This window comes from Culex pipiens, chromosome 2, assembly GCF_016801865.2.
Source record: "Culex pipiens pallens isolate TS chromosome 2, TS_CPP_V2, whole genome shotgun sequence".
Lineage (NCBI taxonomy): Eukaryota > Metazoa > Arthropoda > Insecta > Diptera > Culicidae > Culex > Culex pipiens.
Genome location: NC_068938.1, coordinates 107974943 through 107995731, shown reverse-complemented (window position 1 = coordinate 107995731; position 20789 = coordinate 107974943). Strand labels below are relative to the sequence as shown.

Below are 20789 nucleotides of genomic sequence, written 5' to 3'. Positions count from 1 at the left end.
CTTTTCGCACAAATCCGGTTTGAAGGACCATGAAGGAGCGCTAGGCCCGGCTCCAGGAGGGCTTTTTGACTGTCCAACCTTTCCACTGTGTTGCGGGGAATTTCGTGGCAGCTATCTTGTGGGCTTTCAACTAAACTCTTCGTTTTTGTCCTAGACGGACGGATTTGCCACTCAAGCGTTCACCAACGACACAACTTTACCTTGTGCAACACAGCTTCAAGGCGACAATCGGCGAGTGGACTGTATTCACAACGACCTTTTCCTCTAGTGGACTCCTTTGGCCAGGATGCAAGAAAACAGCTTGTTTCACGATGTTTACTGCTATATTTACAAGCTTAAACTGACTTACGGACTAACAAATTCATTGGGTTTTTAAGCATAAAACTTCGGCATTTCTTCCCGAATCTTCTTTGCAAAAACATTCTTATTATTTAATCTCCTCTCGGGTGCGCAATCCTTTTTCCCTAAACCATGTACACGCCACTTCTTCTTCCCATTCATTTACTTCGTTCATCCCTACTCCCTGCTCTCCTAATGGTCTGTTTGCGCAAGCTGCCTACTCAGACGCACGCTGCGCGTCCTTGAGCCTATTGTGTGCTGTGAAATACATGAACGAAACATGTGTGAAAGGGAAAGGACACGAATGGTGAGTTGGTATGCGGTTATTTACATGCTGCTGTTTCCTTTCTTCTTCAATGTGTGGCGTGTATGTGCGGGTACATTTGTGTTGTGTTATGTGCTTAAGCAATAGAAGGATTAACTGACACTGTGGAAATGGATGGATTATTTTTGCAAATTTACTCTACCTGACACTGTTAGAAAAATCATATGGATGGAAATTATTCCTTTTGAGATTAAAATCATTTCTTTGGCAAATCAAATCTACTTTGGCGTTGGCGCCAACAGTACTTAAAAACTGATAAACAATTGTTTAAAAAAAAAAATCCATGCAAAATATAGTGATATCATGAAAATTTACTTTTTATCATCTAAGTAATATTTTTTTTCGTATAAACGATCAATTTTTTAGTAAAATGTTATTATTTAATTTAAAAATGAAAGAAATGTTTCAAATACATTCTAATCTGATGTATCTAAGTGATAACAGTTCAATTGTTAGTAAATTAGCATGTTTTTTCATGCATTGTTCCTCTTGCCCCAACGGCTTGTTCGTCTTGCCCCACTAGTTGAATAGAAGGTACGAAAAATCAAAATAATTTAAATCAATTTTTTACATTAAACAATAGGATTTTTTAAAAACTTGTTCTATCAAAGTCTCTGTCAAGACCTGGAATAAGATGATTATAACAAATCCGAAAGATTTTTCAACGTTTTTGATGGGTTATAACGAGCATTTCCTTAGCTTGTTACACTTGCCCCACTTTCCCCTATATATAACATTGAAGTTTTTAGCAAAATGAAATTCTGCTGAGTCGTTCTTTGAAAAAAATCAAAACATTGAAGGCCTGAGCTCCAGAGTGCTTCAATTCAATGTTATATATAAAAAAAACATGCGCAAGGATCTGTCCTACATGCCAATGATGTTGAAGATAAACGCTTCAGTGGCCAAAGTGCCTCACTGAGTATGATCGTAGTAGCTGTTTATAACAGGATTGAGTTAAATATCGAAGAATTTTGAAAATTGGCAACAATTTTCCCACTAAAATAGTCATAACTTTACTGAAAATGGATAAAATGTCATACTTTTTTCTGCAAATTTGTTCTTCATTTTGTTTGCAACAATGCTACAACATTAGTTTTTGAATTCAGACATGACAGTTTATTTACCAGAGCAATTTGAAAATATTTTTTAGGAAATAACCCTATTTTGCACCTTCTGATGACGCTGGGACTCAATTAATGGACCGATTTAAGGTGTACTATGTCAGGAATATATTTTGGGAACTAAGAATTGATATTTTGATGAAAATTTACATCTTTGTCCAGAGTTAGACCGAGATTTTAGACGTATTTTTGAGGTTTTAGGTGAAATATTAGGTTTTTTAACTTCAAATCGAGATAAAATCAGTTTTCACCGACAGAATATTTTGGGAATCGATTTTTCTCACTCAGAATAGTCTTCCCAACAACCTCCAGGAGGAATTTCCGAGGTGCATGCAAGTTGCATAATAATCCCGTTCTTACCCACCGTGTTACACATGTCTACATTTTTAGCTTCTTCCATGAATCGGAAATGGATTTAGAAAAAAGGTGTAACGTCGACATCCACGCTACGACAATGAGAGCATCAGGGTGAAAAATTGGCGCCGCTTCCAGGAAATCAGTCAAAGGCCCTTTTTCCTTCTTTTTCAGTTCCAGGATGTTTGTTTTCGTCACTGACTGACACTTTAAAGTCGTCTTCTTGGAGATCGTGGCAAAAGACAACATTCCTGTAAGAATCGTGATGGTTTACAAAGAAAACGGATTTTGTTTTTTTTTTCTGGCTTATCCGTCACCGCGAGGGTGATAAGCGGAAAGAAGACAACAGTTTTAGAGTGAAGACCTTGCTTGGTGTTTTACGGTTGACTGATGTCAATCACAAGACTTTATTTGAAATTAGAAATGAGAACTGATAAAATGAGAAATGAGAAATGAGAAACGAGAAATGAGAAATGAGAAATGAGGAACGAGAAATGAGAAATGAGAAATGAGAAATGCGAAATGAGAAATGAGAAATGAGGAACGAGAAATGAGAAATGAGAAATGAGAAATGAGGAATGAGAAATGAGAAATGAGAAATGAGAAATGAGAAATGAGAAATGAGAAATGAGAAATGAGAAATGAGAAATGAGAAATGAGAAATGAGAAATGAGAAATGAGAAATGAGAAATGAGAAATGAGAAATGAGAAATGAGAAATGAGAAATGAGAAATGAGAAATGAGAAATGAGAAATGAGAAATGAGAAATGAGAAATGAGAAATGAGAAATGAGAAATGAGGAATGAGAAAAAGAGAAATTAGAAATTAGAAATGAGAAAGGCAAAATGAGAAATGATAAATGTTATTGCCACCCTAATTTTTCTAAGAAACTCAAACCTTTCTCGACTCTTCGCAAATATCAATCCGATATCTGCTGAAGCCAATCGATTTTAACTGAAAAGAAAACGAAACGACTCCACTTCCCCGGAATTTCCACGCACTTGACCTAGTGCAAAATGTGAGCCCAACCCAAACGCCCTTGCCGAAGTAAATTGACGAGATTTTCTTCTCCCCGCTTCTCGGAACACAAATCAATAATTATAGGATTGCACGCTGCCGGTGACAGGTTCGGCAACCCGACTGCCGTGAAGCCGTTTAACAGGATTTGGCTGTCGATCTCTCGAGGAATTAAATTTTCTCCGTTTTCGGTGCGATTCGGGGAAATTGAGTGACGGCTCGATGATTGAATAATTGTATTTTGCGCTGGAAGCTTTTGGGAAGCTTTGCTGAACGATGGTTGGTATATTTTTTATCAAATTTGAAACAAAATGCATTAAACAATGTTTTAAACAGATTTTGTTGTAAACAGATTTAATAACAGATTTCAAGCAAAGAAGTCTAGAAGATGAGAAGATGAGAAGATGAGAAGATGAGAAGATGAGAAGATGAGAAGATGAGAAGATGAGAAGATGAGAAGATGAGAAGATGAGAAGATGAGAAGATGAGAAGATGAGGAGATGAGAAGATGAGAAGATGAGAAGATGAGAAGATGAGAAGATGAGAAGATGAGAAGATGAGAAGATGAGGAGATGAGAAGATGAGAAGATGAGAAGATGAGAAGATAAGAAGATGAGAAGATGAGAAGATGAGAAGATGAGAAGATGAGAAGATGAGAAGATGAGAAGATGAGAAGATGAGAAGATGAGAAGATGAGAAGATGAGAAGATGAGGAGCTTTCCCAAACTATCCAAAATGGAATTTCGCTATTCCATGAATTGATAGTAAAATGTGGCTATATTTTTTTGTTAAGTTTTTCCTCGGTTTTGCGCAACAGTCGTGCCCAACTCTTTCACAAAACTAAACATTTACAATTCTGTTATGCGCTTCCAAGCTATGTCGAAAATGTGTGTTCCACTTTTTGAGCACACTCAAGAATGCTGGAAATTTTCCGGAGGAAATTGAAACCGTGCCTGCTCGCAACTTTTCAAAACATGTAACTTAGCAGAGAGTAAACGAGGTAAAACACGGAGAATTCTAATTTTTATTTTTTAATTTAAAAAAAATTGTTATGTTTTAATGTTATGATTTTAGAACAAATCCGTCAATTAAAGAGATTTGTTTTTTGTCTTCTTCGAAATTTCCGTACCCAATCAAGTGTGTAATGAAACCTTTGTTTTTGTCTCCGAGGCACTTTCTAAGGGAAATTTGGCATACCTTGTGCACACGAGTTGAGCACACCTTACGGAGGAGAAGTATCACGTTCGTTAAATGAAAAGTTTAGCTTAATTTTAGACCGAGACGTGGGCTTGTGGGAAAGTCTCTACCTCCGAGGTTATTTAGAAGATGTGACAGCAGCTCTGCACCACGCATCAGAAGCAAGCTATCGTACTTTTAAATAGATCTCTGTTGAGATCCAAGACGAGGAAGTCTTGTCACCGCGTGATGGAATCTGTCTCAGGCTCGGGAGTGTAATCCTGCGAAAGAAGAATGCCGATGGCAAACGCTTGTTGGGGGAAATTGCTGGCAACAAAGAGTAACATTTAGGTCGCGTTGTGATCTCAAACAACTTTTTGACGAGCGTCTGAAGTTTTTCATTTACGGAAATCGTTCCAGCAATCAATCTCGAGGGGAAAGGTGCGGATTCTCTTATGTGAAACGCTTTGAGCGTTCGTTAAATTTGAGAAAGTGATTGTTGGATGGAAGTTTTGAAGATTAAAAGGGAGCTTGAATTGTTTAGATTCAAAGATTCTGTTTGTATAATTATATTTCACTCATCACAATAATTGAATCAGATTCAAAGATTCAAAGATTCAAAGATTCAAAGATTCAAAGATTCAAAGATTCAAAGATTCAAAGATTCAAAGATTCAAAGATTCAAAGATTCAAAGATTCAAAGATTCAAAGATTCAAAGATTCAAAGATTCAAAGATTCAAAGATTCAAAGATTCAAAGATTCAAAGATTCAAAGATTTAAAGATTCTAAGATTCAAAGATTCAAAGATTCAAAGATTCAAAGATTCAATGATTCAAAGATTTAAAGATTCAAAGATTCAAAGATTCAAAGATTCAAAGATTCAAAGATTCAAAGATTCAAAGATTCAAAGATTCAAAGATTCAAAGATTCAAAGATTCAAAGATTCAAAGATTCAAAGATTCAAAGATTCAAAGATTCAAAGATTCAAAGATTCAAAGATTCAAAGATTCAAAGATTCAAAGATTCAAAGATTCAAAGATTCAAAGATTCAAAGATTCAAAGATTCAAAGATTCAAAGATTCAAAGATTCAAAGATTCAAAGATTCAAAGATTCAAAGATTCAAAGATTCAAAGATTCAAAGATTCAAAGATTCAAAGATTCAAAGATTCAAAGATTCAAAGATTCAAAGATTCAAAGATTCAAAGATTCAAAGATTCAAAGATTCAAAGATTCAAAGATTCAAAGATTCAAAGATTCAAAGATTCATAGATTCAAAGATTCAAAGATTCAAAGATTCAAAGATTCAAAGATTCAAAGATTCAAAGATTCAAAGATTCAAAGATTCAAAGATTCAAAGATTCAAAGATTCAAAGATTCAAAGATTCAAAGATTCAAAGATTCAAAGATTCAAAGATTCAAAGATTCAAAAATTCAAAGATTCAAAGATTCAAAGATTCAAAGATTCAAAGATTCAAAGATTCAAAGATTCAAAGATTCAAAGATTCAAAGATTCAAAGATTCAAAGATTCAAAGATTCAAAGATTCAAAGATTCAAAGATTCAAAGATTCAAAGATTCAAAGATTCAAAGATTCAAAGATTCAAAGATTCAAAGATTCAAAGATTCAAAGATTCAAAGATTCAAAGATTCAAAGATTCAAAGATTCAAAGATTCAAAGATTCAAAGATTCAAAGATTCAAAGATTCAAAGATTCAAAGATTCAAAGATTCAAAGATTCAAAGATTCAAAGATTCAAAGATTCAAAGATTCAAAGATTCAAAGATTCAAAGATTCAAAGATTCAAAGATTCAAAGATTCAAAGATTCAAAGATTCAAAGATTCAAAGATTCAAAGATTCAAAGATTCAAAGATTCAAAGATTCAAAGATTCAAAGATTCAAAGATTCAAAGATTCAAAGATTCAAAGATTCAAAGATTCAAAGATTCAAAGATTCAAAGATTCAAAGATTCAAAGATTCAAAGATTCAAAGATTCAAAGATTCAAAGATTCAAAGATTCAAAGATTCAAAGATTCAAAGATTCAAAGATTCAAAGATTCAAAGCTTCAAAGATTCAAAGATTCAAAGATTCAAAGATTCAAAGATTCAAAGATTCAAAGATTCAAAGATTCAACTGACAGTGATTGAAACCATTTCCGATCTTTCCTTTCAATCTAGTTGAGTCAAGTGGAATGCTGAGTATAAAATTCCCTGTCCATCAGCCACTTCATTCTCATCCAAATCCTGACATGGGTGGTTCGACCTTGCCCTTCGCCAATATCAATCAGAGTACGTAGAAGGAACCTTCTTCTCACTCAGTAATCAATTCATCTAGAGTCTCGGGGCCATCGACCGCCTTGTTCTTGGGTTGTGTGATGAAAGATTTTACGGTTCTTGATCCAAAACGGACGTTCATACTTGTATGTATTCCGGTATAAGATTAGGTTGATAGAGCAGAACCCCCCAATCGTATCCCAGAACATCACCGTACTACACGGCACTCAACTGTCCGTCGTGGTTTTAACAGCAGTCTCGAAATGGATTACTGGTTTGGTTCTCCATCTGCAACCTAATCAATACCCGGAGCAAACTCGAGAAACGACTCGACTTATGCTGCTGCCGATGTCCCCTATCTGTCCGATGAAGAGTGGTTTAGCACTCAGCAGCAGCAAGCTTCTCACGGATAATCTTTTTTCTACCTTTCCAAATACAAACAGTATGCAGAAGACGACACGGTCCGCAACGAACAACATATCTCGTACATGTGTGTGAGAAGGGACACAAACACAAACAAGAGGATGAAGGAAAACGTCGTGTGTCAGCAGAATATCACCCAGTAGTACGTAGTGGAGGTGGTTTGGTTGTGACACGTCGACGGACGTCGTGATACACGGGATGACAGTGCTTATATGTAGAGCAGGGAGCTGATAGATGTTTCCAGGAGCTTTTAGATTTGCCTGATCATCAATAAAGCTCGTAATTTGTAGCTGTTTAGGATTGGCCATGTAGTACGCTTGGGTAGATGAGAATTAAAGTTTAATCTTGTTGATAATGTCCTTTTTACATTGATCACAGCCAAATTATCTTGACAATTTACGTTACCTGATTTTTGTTTTACTCTTTATCACTTTTTTAAAACTTTAACTTTGAGATGCTTACACCAAAATGGGGTAGAATGATGGTACCGTTTACGGACTCAGACAATACAGTTCGAGATGGTCGAGAGAATTATCCCGGGCAGATGGTAATAACAAAATCTATACCATTTCAATAACAAACATTGTTGAAATAACAGAAAGTGTTATGGAATCTTCTTGGAAAATCCACTGCCCACCATTGAAAAAACGGCCAATATCCACTTTTGGCAAAAACGAGATATTAGCACCAGGTGGTAGAGGATCTTCCAACGCATCTTCTGGAACTTAAATTTTACTGAAAAAGTGTTTAGACTTGGCTGCCGATGCGAAAAATCAAACGGCTTATATACCATTCTTAAGGGAAATTGCTTTGAATCGCGTTTTTCTCGGAATACTTGATTTGGCATAGTAGCCGAATTTTCAAGTTTTATAACAGTTTATGTTATCATAACGAAATTGTATTGTTATTGTTCTGTTATTGATTGAAAGCCAAAACAACTTAGGAATAACATTTGTTGTTATGGAAAATACCTTAAACTGTTATTGGGATGGTCGGATTAGTTGTTATTGTACGATCAGTTCCTAGCTGGACTCGGTCGTTGGAAACTACCGTCGGCTCAATGACCGACGAAATAGGCGGCGGGCCAAATGCGGGCATAAAAATGTCAAAACCTCTCCCCCTCCCCCCCCCCTCCCCCTCACTTCGTTTCACCATCCAGCTGCAGCTTTGTTTACAAACCGGAGCACGCGGTCGCATGATGGTGGCATCGAGCCAGAATTAGGGGTGATCAGGTGATTAAAAATGAAACTTTTCAAAAAATAAAAATTTCTAAAAATTTTCAGACTGAATAAATAAATTGCGAGCAATTATTAACAATTATTCCTGATGTCGGAGAAGTGATTAAAATCAAAGTTTTAATCCATAATTTTTCAATAAATTGAACTTTTTCAATACAATTGGGAACCCCTAGGTCTATCCACGACCGTTTCCAATGACCGTGAGAAGATGCCAGAAAATTCAGCTACCAGCTAAATCCACAATAAAATAACAAACAAAAAATATAAATAACAACAATTTGTTCGACGAATAACTTAAAATGTTATTATTCTGTTATTACAATAACAATCCAATAACAAAAAATGCTCGGGATGCCCTCGAGTTCATTTCCAGTTCACTCGTCTAAAACTGTGTCTAAAACAGTGATTCTAATCACAAAATGGAGTAAAAATTGGTTTTTACGAAAAATAGTGCTGTTTTTTCAGCTTAGATGTTTTTGGAAGAGCATATCTGAAAATCAAACTTTTCACAGGGATAGAATAATCGCAAAAAAAGCATTTTCGCTTGCGAACTTTCTTCACCAGCGAAAGAGAGAGGAGACAAATCACACAAAAGAAAATCTCTCCCGAAATTCTCCAAGAAAATCAATCAGCTGATGATTTTATGTGAATTTCCTTGTCAGCACCACCATATAATATTTATTTCACTTTGTTTACACACATTGCCCATGTACAAAATTCGACAGGTCATAATTTTCTTTTGATGATGAGTATTCCATCAAACTGTCAATTTGTTTTTATAAAAATATAAAAATATTTTTATCTTTTTGAAAATAAACCGGTCATGTCATAGGACTGGTTTAACGAGGCTTCACCAACATTTTAAGCCGATATGATGAAGTAGCACTGAAAACTGATTTAAAAAAAAGTTTGAATATTTGCTCATACCAACCCTTGTCATTTTTGCCGATTTACATGTATGTAATCCCCTAAGGTAAGTAAGAAAATGAAAATCAAAAACACAAATATCTCGAAAAAAAAATTCAATAAGATTGTTGGCAGTTTGCATTTGGGTAAGCGATTGTTCACGCTTTTTGCCTTTCTTACTAAAGAAAGGTATAGGTTTTACTTTAAGGCTGCACGTCATTTCCATCTTCGTAATTATGTCGATTCAGCATGAATTTTAATCGGAAAAAAAATCACACTGCATCGATTTTCGACGCTTTATCGATTCACCTTGACAGAACTCGTCTATCTCCAATCCTCGAATTTTGAGAAAATAAATTCCGTGGAGGTCGAGTGATGTTCGTATGTGGTAAAATTTTGCAAAATTTTGTGTTGCGTCGTTCTCAGCTCCCATATATCCGATTTCGATTCTTCTGAATGCAGAAGAAAGCTAGTGTGCTGAACCTGGGCGAGTTGCCGCGCAAATTTCGAAATATCCATCTGTTTTCGGATGCGGCCAGACTTTTCAACAAAATTCACAGTTTTCAAATGAAAATATGGTCAATTTTTTTCATTTTCATATCTTTTATTTATCTCAAAAATTGCATTTTCTGAGCTCTACAACCTCCCAAATTTTCATCCAGATGCATAATATGGTTCTGGAGTTAAAGCCGTTTGATTAACCTACCATAAGAAAAAAAATCCCCAAAAAAAAGGTAAAAGCCCACCTGGTGACCTTCGCCAAAATTTTTCATTTCTGATTTTATTCGAAATTTCTTCCTACATTCATAGTACAGACCATATGTGAGCATCTGAAACAAATTCGACATCGATCGGCAATCCCGATCAATTTTTAGAACGATTTACTTTTTGCCTTTCTTACTAAAGAAAGGTATAGGTTTTACTTTAAGGCAGGACGTCATTTCCATCTTCGTAAATATGTCGATTCAGCATGAATTTTAATCGGAAAAATCGTCAAAAAATCACACTGCATCGATTTTCGACGCTTCGTCGCCAAGTCGACAAGTTGTCAAGTTGAGCTTCAAACACTGGCGCGAGAATGCTGGCGCATCTATTTTGTGGCTCGACTTATACTCGTTTTGTAGTAGCTTGTCTACCGATGTTTCCTACAACATGTAAGATATCGTAGCTTTTCGGTTTCTTTTGCCCTGTCCGTTTTTGCATAACTGTCCAATATTTATGCAAAAACTTTTGTAAGATAGGACATTCATCTGGCTACAATCAATTTGTTTCCCGTGCGCTCCTAAAATCGCTTATATGTAGACTTCATTTTCGTAAGTTTATTTAACAGGGTTCATTGGATTCCAATTGGAGCTTTCTAAGCTTTTCATCGTTTATATCGTTTTCAAAGTTTTCAATGCTGGCGACGCAAATGGCTTTCTACCTAAGGTTCTCGCGATTGAGTGTGTAGTTATGCGGTTGTTAAAAATAGCTATCTCTGACTTTGTCACTTTCGTAGAAGCTGAATGGCTAGCTTCCCAGCACCGTCCGGCACACGCGGTTCACTTGTACCTCGGTTTTGCTTGGCTTGGTGCGCTGGAACGATGAATCAAAATATTGCGCGTATTCCCGTAAAAGACACGCGGCATACCAGCCTCGAAACGACGCGCAGCACTTTCGGCAAATGCGCGCTGTCAAATCCCATACTGCGCGTTTTGTTTTTGTTGATCTTCTTCTTCGAATTGCATGGCATTGTTGCCGGGTATGTTTTTTATTGCACCAAAAGTTCAAAAAATTGCTGGCAACAGTGTCTGCGGCACATTCTGAAATGCCGCGCGGCGTGTACCATTGAAAGAGACGGACAATTCCAAAACACAAAAGGGCTCGTACCGAAGCTAAAAAACCAAAACCGCGGTGTGCGTTGTCACTGGCGCATGGGAAGCTTGCTATGATCGCGTTTGTCATAAACGCTTGTTTGATTAGAAACTTACAAACATATTGTACGATTGAAAATATTCATTCGGTGAAAATTGCGTTTTTTATTTCTTTTGAAAATCATATCATTTATAATATATTGCTTTCATCATAAGACTTTCTTTTGAGCTGACGTTATAAATTAACAAAGTCGATGTTATGAATTGAAAAAAGTTCTACCATTGTTATATTCTTTAGTAAGAAAGGCTCTATCTCACCCCAGGTAGGATTAAATCGGGTTTTTGTATGGACAATTGCTCTGATGCTTTCGATCAAATTAGGTGTATAAGGTGAAGATCTTGAGATAAAATTTTGATATTTTAAACAAAAGGTTTGGCATACCCAATAAATTTCTAGATGTATCAAAGATTCTTATTTTGTTTTCTGTCAAAAGTGATAAATATGCATATGAGTCACTTATGCAATCATGAGATGTTTAGAATTGTGAATAATTTACTTTTTTACTGCAATGTAAAATTGTTTTTCATCAGTTTTAAAACAAACAATTTTATGCAAAGCAGATGCAAGGTAATACTCGTCAAATTTGTTACACAGTGAATTATGACGTTAATTCCATTACGAACATAACATTTACTCAACTGCAGTGTGTTCATTTGAAAACCAAACATGTCCGTTTCCTTTTTCAAAAGCGAGTATCTCATTCGACAAAACACTGAAGCAAAGTCCCCATCCAATAGACAAAATCCCCGAGTAGCGGCCATGGCAGAATCTACTGCGTGTTGCGTTTCTCCCAAGGAACTTTTGCAAAGACAACATCGCCTTCGGTCCATGTCCCAGCCAGGGGACTCCCCGGGTATTTACGTAGGCGTTGATGGAGCCAATTTCTCCAAAACAAGTAGCTGCTGAGCGCTGTCGCATGGTGATGGTGTTATGCTCTTTTGGCGCAATTGAATATTAGATAAATATTTTGATTGGTTTAAATTTTATTGCAACAGTCAAGACTCACCAAAATTTAAATTCAGATTTCAACCTTCCGATAATCGAAACATTGGATAATCTATGGTTAGGATTCAACACTGATTGATTGATATAAAATAAAAAAAACATTATGCAAACAAATATGCATTAAATGAGTTAAGAGATCATTACACTAATGGAGAGAAGAACAACGTGGTCCTGCTACTTTCAGTGGTCGTTGTCTCTCACAGCGAATAAACAACTTCTTTATCATCGCGTGGACACACACTTCTAAAGTTCCTGTAGTGAGATGTACAAAACGTAGCAAAGAACTGGGTCTCCAGTGACAAGTCTGCATTTACACAGTTAAAAATAATAACCCATCTTATTTAGTCGTAATTTTTCACGAAATTCACTTTACTTATTTTTTACTTTTAATGAGATTTTTAGTCACAACTGATTTGAACATTTTTCACCGTGCAAATATATCTCCCAAGATGACTCACGTGTGAACGAACACCGAGCCGGGTCGGGGATCCACAGACGATGAAGTGCCGCAACTGTCTGCGACCCGGTGAGCGGCGATAACGATGTGGGATTGAGGCGAATAAAACTTAATTACTTTCAAGCTCGTTGGCATCACTCTCGCTTTCATAAGGTTTTACACTGTTTTGCTTGTGTTTCAGACATTTTAGAGAATATTTGAAACTTATTCGAAGAAAGTTGTAACTTTTACCTCAAATTTTATAAAAAAACGACATTTTCAAGTAGACGCAAAAACGAGTAATAATCTAAGAAACTTTTTCACAAGTTTGCTGCTTGACGTCAAAATAAAACTAAACATTCTGCTGAAATTTGATGATTTAGATGATGTCTGCAGGGGTAAAATGGACAAATTGCATTGCAGAAATTTGTATAAAAAAATGGGGGTTCTAATAACAAAAAATGTGGCATTTTTCAGCACATTTAAAAAATCTTTGAGAGTTGCTCATTTTACCCTAAATGCCATTAAAGGCATAAATGACGATGCCCAATTTAAGAAGAATGTGAATGAGCAATATTTAAAACCCGATAAGGCCATCAAAATCTAGAACACTCTTTCTTATCAGGGTGGAGTCTCATTCTATTTCATTGAAATGAGTCTCTATTAAAGAATTTCACAAAAATATGTACAAGGAGCAACTTGTTAATGGTGCACATCAACCAGAGCTTTTGCACCAAGATTTTTGTTACAGACATCATAGAACCTTGATAAATTCAAATTTGTTATTCATTCCCTAAACTGCTGTCGACAAAATAATTTACAACAAAGTTTGACTATTTTTACAGGATTGGGCCCGCAAGATTGACAATGTTGGAATTAGTAGATAACAACTTCCTTGGTTGCTGTTTTAGCTTTTCTAAATGAGCACATGATTAATTTTTTTCTTAGAGTCATTCGTCAATTTGCATAGCTCAGAAGTAAAAGAAGAGCCACCAAAGCCGCATTTAAAAATTTAAAGCCTGCTTTTCTTCCTCAAAATTCCTCGCAAATTCCATAATTTTTCGCCATGTCTCATTGATGACTGCTCAACCCAATATTTTTTTTTTAATTTTTTGTTTCTTTCAAGCACGAACAGTACTTAAGGGGTTACATACATGTAAATCGGAAAAAATTTCAGAGGTTGTTTTGTGCACACACTTAAACATAGCTATTTGAAGTTAGCATTTAAAAAAAACGGGTGCCACGATATTTCAACACTGTTTTGACCAAATCGTGTGCATGACGAAGGCCGATTTTCAAAAAGTTCATTTGAAAAAAATGATAAAAATAATTTTAAGTTTTTCATATAATAAAAACGCCAGATTTTAATTTTTGTATTTTTAAAAAATACAAAATTTCAAAATTGGGCTCCGTTGTGCACACGGGATATGTCTTGCGAGTCTTCACCCAAAATTTCAGCCAATTTGGTCCATCCCATTTCGAGATATCGTGGCACCCGTAAATCAACTCGGTGTTCAGAGAAAAACGCTTACAGAATTTGACAGTTCGCTTTGCGCCTGGCAAAATTTTAAGCTTAAATGGTCTCTTACTCTGTTTAATCATGGAATATCTTCATGAAACTTTCAGGAGTTATTGAAAATCATCTTTTGAGCGGATTTAATAAATTTTCTGCATATTGATTTTTTTTATTTTCTGCATGTATGTAACCCCTTAAAGACGTTATGTGAGCCAAAGAGATAGTTCAAATATATGGCAAGGCGATTACGATGTTTTCAAAACGAATTAGTCTTCTTTCTGTGATAATAATTTATTTTTGTGTCAAGTTTACTTTCGATAGTATGTTCATTATTTCAAGCAGCATATGTAAGCAGTTCCATTGAAAGTTTTGGAAAAAAGACTGAGCTGACTTAATTAATTAATTTTTTGTATTAATTATTTTTGCAAAAAAAAACTTTTTCTTAATTTAAATATATTTCTTGGAATTTTGAATTCCTTGATTACAATTGTTGAAAAATTTGTGTAAATTCTTCCATTCTTTCAAAATAATTTATTGTTGATTCTTTTTTTGTGAGTTTTTGCATTCCTTCTATCATTAGTTCTCAGTTCTTTTTTTTTGTGAATTGTTGAGTTCTAAGAATAGTTGTTTGAGAAAAAATCTGAACAATAAACATATCTTTAAGAATTTTGATTTAAACCAAATAATTTTTTCTTGTTTAAGTATTTTTTTTTTTTGCACGCGAAACAAGGTATCACGACAAAGTACTAATGATTATCACATTTTCACAAGTTCAATATTAACTTCCTCTTACAACAAACTTTCTTTATCAGTACTTCAAACCCAAACAAATATTTATTCAAACAAAACTCACTATTTTCAGCACCGTCCCAACTAGTAGTCAAGTCCACTTACAACAAAAACAACTGAAATTGCTCACTCTTGGGCTCATTGCTCTCTTGTCATACTCTTCGTATGAGCACAGTGAGTGTCACTGGTGGAGCTGATGGGGCACACTAAATAAAAGCCTCAAATCCCTCCCAACCTGTTGTCAGTGTCAATTAATTTCTCGAGCAGGGCGCAAGGAGAGAAAAAAAAGAAGAAGTACACGCTATTATCAGAGGGCAGCCAGAAGATCAGTTTGGCACCGTATTTTTTTTCGTTCTCAATTAATAGTCTTTTAGGAAGTGTCCTGTCTAGTTTGTGGACAAAATGAAGCAACAAACCGTTTTTGTTCTTTTGGCACTGCTGTTGGTGTCGGCGAGCTGTGCCGATGCGTTAGTGTATGTTTATGTGAGTAAAATAAAGTGTTGCAATTATTAAAATTCAATCAAATCAGTTAAGGCATAGATCTACTTACTACACAATCATCCTTAATGCTGTAAAATTGAGTTTTTATCAGTCATGAACGAACCTGGAAGAAAAAAATTAAAATAATTAGTATCTTAAACTTATTTACAAGAAGAAGTGATAGTTCAGATCATAAATGCAATGGGCAGAAGTGTCGGTTCAAGGGTAATTTTTACCATATAATTTCAAAACTAATTATGTCAAAGTGAATAGTTTAACATTCTTCAGCTTTTATTTCGTATAAATTTATTTGATGATAGTGATTTGATCATGAAAAACCTAATTTATTACGGTTTTGAAATTATGTGGAACTTGTGTAAAGCTGTTGCAAATATTTATCAAAGTTTATGTTCCAAAAATCAGGTAGCAATTTTTTTTCAAGAAACGTCAATATTCCAAAGGAATTAGAAGCCCAATCAACTGTGAACAGCATTAAATATATTTTTCTGCGTTGATAATCAAATTTATCATTTTTGAGTACTTTTCAAAATATTTTAGTTTTTTTTCGCGAAAACAAATCGTCGGCAAATTGATTTTTTGAAAACTAAAACAAACAGACTGGGGAAAAATGCGTTATAAAACAATTTTTAATTTTAATTTGAAAGCAAGGCTTGTATTTTCAATTTTTATATTTAGTTTATAGTATAGTTTTTATTTTGAAAAAATCATACCGTAAACTTTGGCGACATTAATAGAATTTCAATTTATTTTAGGAATATTTTCCAACTGTTAAAGTTTTTCTCAAGATTATTATTTTTTAAACATGTACTCTGCCCATGTTCGCATAAATGTCCCATATGCAAAAACAGCAAGCTGAGAAAAACGCTAAACAAGTTTGTCCCACACATAAGGCTACGTGTTAAGTTTTCACGAAAAAACTTGATTTCCTCCTGATTTCTAGAGCAAAGTACTGGATGTTATAGGCTCTTTTGAAAGAGCACACGATTTTGAACCAAACTGCATCAATAACTCAAAAGTGACGAAAATGCATATGGGACATTTATGCGATCATGGACAGTACCTGGGGTAGGCCAAACAAGATCCATGTAGTCTACATAAACTTGACGAATAAACAATTTTTGAACAATCTTTAAAAAAAAGTTTTTTCAATAGTACTTTAAAAATAGCTGAAATAGCGTTGAAAATTCTTATTTTGAATTCCGGGGTGACTTTTAAAGTCATAGTTTTTTTTTGTTAGAATTAGATTGAAGGTATTCAATTATTATTAATACGTCAATTGTACCATCGCTAAGATTAGTAATATAGTTTTAAAGAAAAAATCAATGTATGTATTTAGTTAACTAAGTTTAAGATTGTTCAACAAAACACATATGAATTTTGGGTAAAATTGTTAAATCGTCACAGTTTTGCCTAAAATTCGTTAAAACTAATTTTGTATTAAAAATGATCGATTTGAATTGCATTTTAAACTGTATTCAAAGCACGAATCAAAAGTTTTCAAACCTCATATGAAATTAGTTCTACTGAAAATGCCTTTAAATTTAAAGATTTTTTTGAGTTATATTCCAAAATTACATGATATTTATTATTAACAAACTCATTTTTATTTTGTCTCAAGAATCCGAAAATATATTCCGCTTTCCGATTCGAAATAATGTTCATTGAGAAAATCATGACACTTTGCGGATATTTATATTATGATTTTCACCAACATTTTCTTAATTATAGTTAATTAACTATTTAAACTTTTCAAAATTTTATGAAAAAATCTTCTTGAAGATTTTTTTTATTTTGAATTTTTTCTACCATGGTCATTATGATTCCATAGCATGCCATAGAGCAATTCTCTACCAAAACCGGAAATGGATTTTATTTGTATTTTTTGATTTGGCTCAAACTTTGTGGGGGCCTTCCCTATGACCAAAGAAGCCATTTTGCATCATTAGTTTGTCCATATAAATTTCCATACAAATTTGGCAGCTGTTCATACAAAAATGGTACGTAAATATTCGAAAATCTGTAACTTTTGAAGGAATTTTTTGATCAATTTGGTGTCTTCGGCAAAGTTGTAGGTATTGTTAAGGACTATTTAGAAAAAAATAGGTACACGGAAAAAAAAATTTCCCGATTTTTTTATTAACTTTTTTTTCACAAAAACTCAAATTCCCAAAATACGTATTTTTTGATTTTCGAGATTTTTTTATATGTTTTAGGGGACAAAAATCCGCAACTTTTGAGCTATAGAGAAACATGGTCAAAAAATCTGCCGCCGAGTTATGATTTTTTGAAAAACTGGTGATTTTTGGAAAAAATTGAAATTTCATACATAAAATTTTTTTGACCTCATTTTTTTATGCAAAATTGAATTTGCAATCGAAAATTACTTTACAGATTTTTTGATAAAGGGCCCCGTTTTCAAGATATAGCCACCGAAAGTTTGATTGCAGCGAAATATTTGCAGTTTTTCGATTTTTAAAAATAGTGACCATGAGTGACCATTTCTAAAAATATTTTTTTTGAAAAGTTCAGAAAATTTGCTATAAAATTGTCTAAGAGACATCGAAGATTGGACCTCTGGTTGTTGAGATACAGCGGCTTAAAGAAAAAGAAACACGAAAATTGAAGTTTTCTACGTCTCACCCAAACAGCCCACGATTTTCTAATGACGATATCTCAGCAATTAATGGTTCAATTTTCAATGTTAATACATGAAACATTCGTGAAATTTTCCGATCTTTTCGAAAAAAATATTTTGAAAATTTTTAAATCAAGACTAACATTTCAAATGGGCATAATATTCAATGTTTGGCCCTTTTAAAATGTTAGTCTTGATTTAATTTTTTTCAAAATATTTTTTTCGAAAAGATCGGAAATTTTCACGAATGTTTCATGTATTAACACTGAAAATTGAACCATTAGTTGCTGAGATATCGTCATTAGAAAATCGTGGGCTGTTTGGGTGAGACTTAGAAAACTTCAATTTTCGTGTTTCTTTTTCTTTAAGCCGCTGTATCTCAACAACCAGAGGTCCAATCTCCGATGTCTCTTAGACAATTTTATAGCAAATTTTCTGAACTTTTCAAAAAAAATATTTTTAGAGATGGTCACTCATGGTCACTATTTTTAAAAATCGAAAAACTGCAAATATTTCGCTCAAATCAAATTTTCGGTGGCTATATCTTGAAAACGGGGCCCTTTATCAAAAAATCTGTAAAGTAATTTTCGATTGCAAATTCAATTTTGCATAAAAAAATGAGGTCAAAAAAATTTTATGTATGAAATTTCGATTTTTTCCAAAAATCACCAGTTTTTCAAAAAATCATAACTCGGCGGCAGATTTTTTGACCATGTTTCTCTATAGCTCAAAAGTTGCGGATTTTTGTCCCCTAAAACATATCAAAAAATCTCGAAAATCAAAAAATACGTATTTTGGGAATTTGAGTTTTTGTAAAAAAAAAGTTAATAAAAAAATCGGGAAATTTTTTTTTCCGTGTACCTATTTTTTTCTAAATAGTCCTTAACAATACCTACAACTTTGCCGAAGACACCAAATTGATCAAAAAATTTCTTCAAAAGTTACAGATTTTCGAATATTTACGTACCATTTTTGTATGAACAGCTGCCAAATTTGTATGGAAATTTATATGGACAAACTAATGATGCAAAATGGCTTCTTTGGTCATAGGGAAGGCCCCCACAAAGTTTGAGCCAAATCAAAAAATACAAAAAATAAAAATGGTCGAAATCGGCCGGTTTTGTAGAGAATTGCTCCATACGTATTTAATTTGAACTCTTCATTTTGAAGAAAAATCACACACTTGTCAAAATCACCCCGTTTTACGGTATCTCGGAATTCTGTTGATGAACTCCTCCCATTTTTGAGTATGTTTTGTAAAATTTGTCGAGGAATCCGAGAAAAATATTTTTAGACACTGTCAAAACGGCATTTTGAAGTTTCATGCTACCTTTTCAAATGTTAGGCTAAATTTTTGGTCTTCTAGCTATTTTTGATAAACTTATCATATTTCATTTGTGTCCAAGACAATAAAAATCGCCTGAAATGGCACGGAGTAATGATTGAAAAAACCCCCCTAACACGCCATAGGTTATCCTTATGGTTAAACAAAAAATACCACTTTTGTTTTTAATAAAAAAAAGCTTTTGTAATTTTCTACGCTACAACTTTGTAGAACATTTTTACACTCTAAAGTTATACTGCAAAGTTACAAAAACAACAAAATTTTAAAATGAAAAAAATGTGCTGAATGAAAAAATGACCCTTCTGGGTAAATGCAAATTCGAAAAGAACATTATTTTTTTTAAATAACATGTCCCATTTTTTTTACAAACAACTAGCGTAAAATTGAGAACGTCATCGAAAAATTGAGCTCGGATTCGTGATCAGGGACCAAAATTACCCCTTTGGACAAAGTTTCACGCACATCGGGCCAATTTTCCCGATTTCGTGTGAGTTTGCACAGAATGTTTTTAAATTTTATCTTTTGAATTCATGAAAAATATTACATACCAAGAAGGGACACTATTGTTAACAAAAAAAAGTTCAATGAAACAATTTATTATAAAAAAGCTTTTATCAGTACTATAACTGAAATCGAAACTGAAAATTTTCTAAATTTTGTAAGGGGTTTGTAAACCCAATCTCATCCCGAGACCCAATTTTACCCCTGTTGACAGTACTTAACAAATATATCAGTTAAAAACCCATTTGATATCAATTCAATCCCTCAACATCACACATCTCAATCACACTTGAAAAAGAAAAAAAACCTGAAATCTCATCAAATATAAACTCTCCTTCCCCCAATAGGCTAAAACCTGCTCCACCTGCCGGTCCCTGGGAGCAAGGAACTGCGGATATGGTTCCCTGGGCTCGAAAAAATACGTTTCCTGCGACGGTGCGGTGAGTATTATGATGATTACATTGGATGGAGTGTGTGTGTGCTTGTGAGTGTGGTGGTGCTGCTGGTTATCAAAGAGGATAATAATCTCCACCCCCTCAGCCCCCACCCACCGGGGGTGAAAAACGGGTTCCTACCAAACCATGTCACCAAACGTGTGAACCAAATCAAAGCGAACGGTTGATTGCTTTCATCACATGGGATTTCACATGGAGAAATATAAATATATTTTTCTTTTCGCTCTCTCTTCAACATTATCCTTCCACAGACGGCGATAAGAAACTGTGACGACTGCAGGAGACGGTTTGGGACGTGCCAGGATCGTTACATTACCGAGTGCTTCATTGGGTGAAAAGCTGCACGAGAGCTCAGCGAGGATTTTCTAGGAACCGAACTGGATGTGATATAAAGATAGCAACTTAGTTTGTAGAATGATGGACGATTCAACTTTGGACGATGAACAAATAAAGTAAATTTGTTTTCTTAATAATTTGATTCAAACTCAAAATCATAAAAACAAATCAAACAGCTGAATCA

The 20789-nt window shown here is 34.3% G+C and overlaps 2 protein-coding genes across 2 annotated transcripts in view; one reads left to right on the top strand and one right to left on the bottom strand.

Annotated features, from left to right (window-relative positions):
* Nucleotides 1-20789, bottom strand: part of LOC128092807 (probable G-protein coupled receptor CG31760) — a 315033-nt gene that overhangs the window by 254764 nt on the left and 39480 nt on the right. The gene's annotated exons all lie outside the window — the stretch shown is intronic.
* On the top strand, nt 15010-20726 carry LOC120425153 (uncharacterized). The gene is made up of 3 exons (XM_039589582.1): nt 15010-15315; nt 20162-20254; nt 20521-20726. Exons 1-3 carry the CDS (start codon nt 15235-15237, stop codon nt 20602-20604), a joined length of 258 nt encoding a protein of 85 aa, XP_039445516.1. The 5' UTR covers nt 15010-15234; the 3' UTR covers nt 20605-20726.